Below are 8,049 nucleotides of genomic sequence, written 5' to 3' on the forward strand. Positions count from 1 at the left end.
TAAATAATGAAAATGATTATTAGCTGTCATCCTAAGAGAATTAATGCTCACATTTCTAAAACTGAAACTTTGGCTTCATTTTAAAAGACTTAATTATTAAGAGAGTTAGGGAGGGGCAAAGAGGAATTAATTTAACTTTACTTTTCAGCAGCTGAAATACAATGGGAGCCAGATTTAACATTTCCAGGTTGTTAGTTACTAAACAAAACAGGCCGTCGTTCCTGAAAAGCAGATACTTTAAAAGATTTGAGCAAAAATTTGGCAACATTAAGTGTAATTTAACTCCTCTGATGAAAGTTAAACTCTTCAGGACAGCATGTGTCCTGTTTCAGGTCTGACTGAGCAGCACAAACAGCCACAAACGCATCATCGACACTTAAAAACACAAAACATTCACAAGACGTCTGTCACACATATTTATTGTAAAAAATACATATAAAAACAATTTCTGAGACATACAAAAGATTGGAGCTTAGAAACAGTATATTGAACAGACAAAGACCAAGCCATTTTTCTTGAATTGCATTACATATTTACAATTTAATAAATAAAATTCAATTTGTTTTTATACCAGAGAAAAGGCAGATTGTCCATATCTTGGGGATGCAGATACCGCTGTGGTGACTCTTTGAAAAACATTCTCACCTATTACATCGGCCTCAAAGCACAGGGCACACGGGGGGGGGGGGGGGGGGCATCAGTGCCCTGAGATTCAAAACCAAGGATTTAGGGACACTTATACAAAATACCACCGTTGGTTGGAGAGTTTACACACAGAGCGTTTAGTTAGCATTGGTAAAATCTGAGGTATTGCACCACACAGGTTAGAGGGGGGGAAGAAAATAAATGGGAGTCACGTGGGGTTTTAGATTGTCCATTACCTTTATCGACAACCCAACCACCACTACCAACCCCACCCTGCCCCAAACACACCCACACACACTCATACCCCTCCCAGCCAAAGTATACAACATCATAACTTATCACCACAACAAATGTAACATCTAATGATCAATGCAGCTCGTCTTCCGCACTCTCTCACACAATGCCCCCAATGCAGACAGAATTTTGGCATTATTTTTCTGTTCACCTACACAATAAAAAAAGGAAGCAAAACATGCACATGGCTGCCCTCTTGTGGTGGGACAAGCTGCGACACCCCAGACTGTGGGGGGGGGACGACTCGCGTGAACAAACTAGGAAACCTGTGCACTGGGCTGACCTCTAAACTGATCCATACCCGCTTGTCAGCACAGTAATTAAAACACATGAAACAGACTCGCCCCTTGAGCAGGCAGCAAATCAATTCATGTTTTTTTTTTTTTTTTTTTTTGTTCTCGGCCATTTTCCCTTGGCCTGTGTACAATCTGCACCAGACAGCATCTGTTGAGCAGCCTCACTGTTGTGCTTCCGCTTCAGTTCAGCCCTAAAAAACACTACAAACGCCTGCTTGCACAGGAACCCCTTCACCAGGCAAAGGCAATCAACACACACACACACACACACACACACACACACACACACACAAGGCGAAGGAAAGCTATATTACACATTTAGCAATAATCATGAGCATAACAGGATGATATATCTAAAAACAAAAAGAATGGGGAAAGGGGTGATGGGGGCTAGTTATGCAATAATTAACCATCAGCTGTCCATAGCCTCCAGTGTTGGAAAGAGAGGCCATGTGGTGTAAACATGCCCCCAAAAATGCATCCCTCAATCCATCCGTCCCTTTATCCCTCCTCAATCTGGCATCAATGTAACCATATGGTGAAAAATGTCTCTTGGGGTCTGGTCCAAAAAAAAAATCCAGACTACACTCCGAAGAGTGTTTGGGACTCAGGAGGGAGGAGGGGGTCGGGGGGGCAAAAAAAAAAACCCAAACCGCATTCAAAGTACAACGGGACCACATGAGCCGCCATGTTGCATACCAATGCCACATGTAGCAGGATGTTTGCCAGAGTGACTCTAGTTTAAAACAAGCATTAAAAATTAAAAGGGTAACCCGCTCGACCAAGCAGACTTCTGGGCGATTTACAGTGAACGCACACAAATCCACACACAGTTTCAGTCATGTTCAGGACATTTCCTGTCCCTGGTCATCGTCTCAACACACACGCACGTGCGCACACACACACACACACACACACCATTAACCCAGAACTTAAGCAGGGAGGGAAGAAAAAAAAAATCAGCCTTGAAGGACAAAAGTGCTCAAATTGGTGCCAACACCAGCGCTACTGTGGCCCTATGAATTACCTACAACCTTCCTAAACACTCAGCAAATAGCAGCACATTAAACTCAGAGCTAACTAACCACTAACCACCTACAAGAAAACTGACCTACTCAGGAAAAAAAAAAAAACAATTAGCCCCCAAACTTCCCCTGAAATGTTTACAGGTAATAGAAAGAGAAGAAGAATTAAAAAAAAAACAAAAAAAAAAAACCCAAAAACACACCTAGGAACGGCAGCCCCCATTCACCAAAAACAAGCCCTCAACCTCCAGCTGGTTCAAAATAAAGCAATGTTTATGTGGAAACAGTTCACGCTTTCAGTGTGAGGTTGGTTCATTTGGGGTTAGCCGAGGAAAGAAAACATTCGTCCAATGGATGACGTGGAACAATACTCTTTATGCAAAATACTTGATAAAATGACCAGTCCCCTTCAGAGGGAGAAAAAATACACAGGAGAGGATCCAGAGTCACAGTTAAGACAACTTTTTTTTTTGTTTGTGTGTGTGTGTGTTTGTTTGTTTCTCCCCAAGTTCAAGTTCTCTCTGGGGAAAGTTCCATCATTTTGGGATGAAAATGTTTATCTGATTTTTTTTTTTAAAAATGTTCCATGGATTTGGGCCAAGTCTGTAACATAGAAAAAGGAACCTCCTCCACTTCTGTTCCATCAATCGTCTCGACCACAAATTAGACGGAGCGGTTGTTTTTAACTGTTGGAATTTGGCTTGAAATGGCCTTAGACCAAGTTCAAATGGACCGATCCAAACGGAGAGCGCTGGAGCTTCCTCTGAGGATCGGGTGTTCCCCACTAAAATATAGGTTTGTATCTGAGAGAGATGGTGGGCCTTTAATTGTTTAATTACACTTTTTTTTTTTAATTGGGATTTTATTGGGAGTCTCCTGTAGGGGCAGAAAGAGATGGCCGTTAGACACAGCAACACATGTTTTCTGTACAATCTATCACATGATATGACAAACGCATGCAAGAAAAACTTTACTATGACATCAAACAAAATATTTGAAAAACAAAAACTTCGTTGTTCAATGTCATGTTCTCCAAAATGGACATTTAACAGATGGAACAATTTATAAATCTAGAAAAATCATCAGCACATTGATCCATAATGAAAATAACTGTTAATTGCAGCTCTAGTGTGTCCCTTAAACATAAAATGGTACAAAATATGTGTACATTTTACATTTAAGAACTTTGGGTTCTTAAATGGGTTGGTATACAAACTGAAAACAGTTTTCTCAAAGTAGATTAACATTTAAAAAAAATCCCATTACTGTATCGGCACTGGTACTGAAAGTTTTCAAAACGACTCCCAGCCAAAATGGTGAGCACTGAGCTGATGATTACTGAACACTGATGCTGAAGCTAACCTGGTCATTTAGTGAGACTTACGCACCTGAGTCAGGCTGGTCACTGTGCAGAAAACCTGTGACCCCAGAGTCAATCAAAGGGATGTTCAGGGCAGCAGGGTTTCACCTTGGACCAGGAATCAATGCAGCTACAGGGAGAAAGACGGGAGACGAGGGTGGGGACAACAACAACACGTCACATTCTGATTCACTCATGCTAACGTGCCTGAACGTTCAACAGTTTAAGGGCTCCTCGGCTCCTTAACCGAAGCTGGACCAGGGATAAGATGTGACCAGTGTGGTGGGCAGGTGCTTATTTCTATTCAGCTCAGTCGCTCTCAGCTTGTCAGTGAACAGTCTGCAACCAGTTGCAGTCTCTCCATTGTGACAAGCTGCTGCATTTTCTCTCTCTTATGTGAGAGAAACTTGGGCTTCCAACCGTCGGCCGAACAAAACGTGCAGCTTTAAGACAACTTGTTGAGCTTCACGCAAAATGCCCCTTTGTCCCCTTTCCCTAACATTTTATAGAGCACATGAATGATCAACTACTCAAGAAAATAGTTGGCAGATCAATAAACAATAGAAATAATCACTCATTGCAGTCTGACACTGAGACAGAAAACTTGCACTGTATACTGAACACACTGTCATCTTTAAATATTTCCAAATCTCAGTTGCTCGACTGGGTGGGGTAGAATGTCAATTACAGAGCCAAACGGCCACACCTACGAACTCTGGTACACAACTAAAAACTTCTTGTTCTACAACCAAAACAAAAGATCAACACGTTGTGTGCATTAGCTGAGATTAACTTAACTTGCTGCAACTCAAGTTCGAGCTTTTCTTTGCTGGTTATTCATCACAGTTAAATGACATGTTTGCTTTTGTTGTCGTCAACAACATGACATCATTGTTATGTGGAAATGGAGTGTGGATTTTTAAAATCGAGCACTTTAAACTGTTTGAACACACAAAGATGACAGAAAAAAACCAGCAGGCAGGATCTTCACTGTGATGGATCTTGGAAAATTTCAAGTCTGAGCAAGTCCACCCTCACACTGTACTGACATTATGGGAAATCCAATGACTGCTTAGAAGAAGGGAAAAACCAAAAGTGCTGAACATCACAGCATGCTTTGAAAATGAAAATTAGCAGTAAATGAGCTGAAACATGCACAAACACTTATGGCCCCTTAATAACTTCATGGTTCAGTCTTTTTCGCATAAGTTTCAAAACGCTGACACAAGTCTTGCAATCTGGTATATTTGTGACTGCGTCTTATTAAAACGTAATAATGCAGTAAATGTTACACTTGTGAAAGCCCCGGTGGAAAATATTCACACGATTTACTCGTAAAATAATTTGTTACAGGAGAGAAACACTCAACCTTGATGTTTTCTTTTGCCACATAAACAGAACAGATTTCCACTCTTACACTGACTGCACTTATCAACTTAACCTCATGTTAAACAATAATGACTGTTAATGGCAGCACGACAGCAGTGGCTGTCACGTTTCAGACATATCATGGTGGAAGACAATGGGTCTCTAATTATCATACATGCAGTGATAAAGTGTAATTGTACAGAACAACCTTTGCTCCCTGCTATTCCGAACTCCTTAGCCCAGTTACCACACTGTTTCAGATGTGGGAAAAGCCAAATGAATCCTTCCTGCCTTACACACGTCTGTTTTTAATTTGCATTTCTACCCTCCTCTTTTCATTTGTACCCGTCTGTATTTTACTGTCATGCAAACAGACCAACCGAACTTTGTTACCTCTTATGGTAGACACAGAGGCAAGCCAGCCTGGCGATGGTCTCTCCCTGCAATAGATCCTCCAAACAGATGGAACACTCTCCGCTGTCTTTACTGAGCACGTCCGCTGTACACACACACACACACACACACACAAAGCAACTATAAGGGATGCCAGTCTTTAAAAAACAAACAAACAAAAAACAGTAAGAGAGCCGTCTGGGCCATTTCTGTGACACAATACCTACTATTGTAAGGTAGGGGTGGAGACGTGAGGCAGCTCAACAGGTGATCCTCAATGCGCCCCCCCGGAAAGGGCTTGGAGCAGAAAGGACAGCGGATATCTGCACAGACACAGCAGAGCTGAGGTTAACACACTGTGTCAAAGCTGAGGTATAAATGATAGATGACGTGCACATCGCATCGACCACAAGTGCTGCGCTTGGACACGTAGATGACACAGGCTGACTTGGCAAACCAAAGAGCAGACTGAAACACAATCGGCCAGTGTGAAGGGTGCCTTCTCCTCGCAGAGATCACGTGAATGATGTGGTCTCAAGTGTAACTCAAAAGAGTTAAATAGTCTGAAAATAGCCTGTAACTTCATTTGACTATATACATCATGCAAAACAGTGACAAAGGCTGGAGGGAAAGCCACGGCTAGAGCCACGAGTGGATGGGACAGACAGGCCGCCACAGTGCCTTGCTGCCCCACATTCTCCTCTTCCTCCATCTATGAGCTGCTGCCAGCAGTGAGCGGGCATGTGAAGTTGTGACCCATTTCCCTACACTTGCTAGAGGGCTGGCCTGGGCAGCCCACCACACTGTTGTGTTTTGGCTCACAATATCATGTTTGCTGTTGCATCACCACCGTGGCTACTCGCCCGATTGACTAACGCAGAGCGAGAATGCATTTTCACTTCCTGGTTAAAATCATGTTCCTGTTTTAATGCACTTTTGCAAAAGAAAGTTGCTCAACATTTTCAGTTTGCACGCTGCAGGACTTAACCACTGACAACCACTGTCAACAGGCCTTGTGACATGAAAGAGTTTGTAAGTCGCCACTTCCAGTTTTACGCCACAGCTCTGCTTCGCACAATGGGGTCTCTGATTATTTTAGTCAGCATGGAAGCACGGGAAAAGAGATTATCTGTCCAGGAATGTAAATTCCCCAAATAATCCATTTTAAGTTCAGACTGGGTTGTTTGAGATTTATGGTCAGAGCTACACTGGGAGATATTTTGTTTTAAAACTCAGCATGTTGTGAGGCTCAGTGTCTTTCTGAGTCCAGGTACTACTGAAACAGCCTCAGATATCTTCTCTTGACCTTGAAGGCTGTTCTGTGAAATCTTAATTTGAACACTTCCACCTACTATTTGACCACCATATCATATTACTAATATTTTCTCTGAACTCAGGGTCACTCCTGTTATCAGTTAAGCATCGGCCGTCTCATGGAGCAGCAACAGCCATACCCCAAAGCTCGTCACATCTTTTACTTAGGAAACATACTGAGTCATATTCCCTATATTGCCACGGTCATCTGCACATCCATGAATTCCACGTAACTTCAGCGGAAACTGCATGTAGAGGAGAAAACCTGACATCTAAAAATAAGCAACCAGGACAACCAGTTATTATGGCAACTGTTTCTAATACACCACATAAGGAAAGAAAATACATGTATGGGGAAATAATAACGTTACCACACCGTGTAAATGTGTTAACTTACTGCCATGACGGTTGTTAACACGGTAAAGGCCGATCCAAGCCTCCGACACCGGCCGCTGGTGTGTGCCTCGGACCCGGGCGGATCTTGCGCCGGCGCTGCGGGCGGAAGAGTGCCGATTCCCGGGCAGCCGCTCGGAAAAAGTGCGCTGGGGCGTGCGGCCTGTCTCTTCTCCGTGCTGGGGTTCCGCGACGACGGGAGGCTCTGGACTTATATTACCGTCTTCCTCGGGTTTCCCCTCGCTGTTGTTGTCGTCCGCAGGTGACGGCTGGCTTATGCTAGAGGGGATGCTGTGGTGGTCGGCGGGGCTACCGTCGACGCTGGCTCCATGCTGCCCCAGGTCCGAGTCGCTGCCCTCCTCCGATCGGCTCCGGTTGGCCTCCGTGTCCTCGAAGCTGCCCGAGAAATCGACCATGAGACTAGTGGGTCTGGTGCAGCGGGGTCGCCGGTAGGAATCCCGCTTTGTGCCATCTTTTCCGAAAGCAGAGGGAACCGGGTCTTCCTGTAGGCGACTTGCTCTCGTCCCCATCTCTGGCGAGCTAGCTAGCTAATTCAGCTGGCCAGCCGAGCTGTTTCCTCAAAACGAACCACCACACAACAAGGCGACGACTTAACCTCGAAACGACTCTTAATCTGTCAAATATTCGTTTGGGAACTTTAAAAAAGCCTAGCTACCGAGCTCAACGAGAATGTTATGCGTAGCTCGCCTTTCCTTCTCTAGCCTCAATGCGTCCTATCCGTCCACATTTTCCTTTCTTTTTTGACGTGCCCGTTTCTCCCTACTGCAGCGGAAATGGAGCGTTTTCGCTTCCTTCTATGAGCCGTACACAAGCAGTTACGGTAAGGTCACCGTGTCACCCGAGCGGCTATTAATACAGCCGTTAAACAACGTTGACATGTTGATGTTTAATTTATGTGTTTGTTTACGATCACTGTTTTTTTCCAATCTAAGCAGGTCCA

General features: G+C 43.9%; 1 protein-coding gene across 1 annotated transcript; it reads right to left on the reverse strand.

Annotated features, from left to right (window-relative positions):
- Positions 1-403: 403 nt before the first annotated feature.
- Positions 404-7,869, reverse strand: zgc:66427 (uncharacterized protein LOC406256 homolog). Its single transcript, XM_046409088.1, has 5 exons — positions 7,093-7,869; positions 5,609-5,704; positions 5,382-5,487; positions 3,649-3,750; positions 404-3,136 (listed from the first exon to the last, which is right to left on the reverse strand). Exons 1-4 carry the CDS (start codon positions 7,616-7,618, stop codon positions 3,693-3,695), a joined length of 786 nt encoding a protein of 261 aa, XP_046265044.1. The 5' UTR covers positions 7,619-7,869; the 3' UTR covers positions 404-3,136; positions 3,649-3,692.
- Positions 7,870-8,049: the final 180 nt, after the last annotated feature.

Source organism: Scatophagus argus, chromosome 13, assembly GCF_020382885.2.
Source record: "Scatophagus argus isolate fScaArg1 chromosome 13, fScaArg1.pri, whole genome shotgun sequence".
NCBI classification, from domain to species: Eukaryota; Metazoa; Chordata; class Actinopteri; family Scatophagidae; genus Scatophagus; species Scatophagus argus.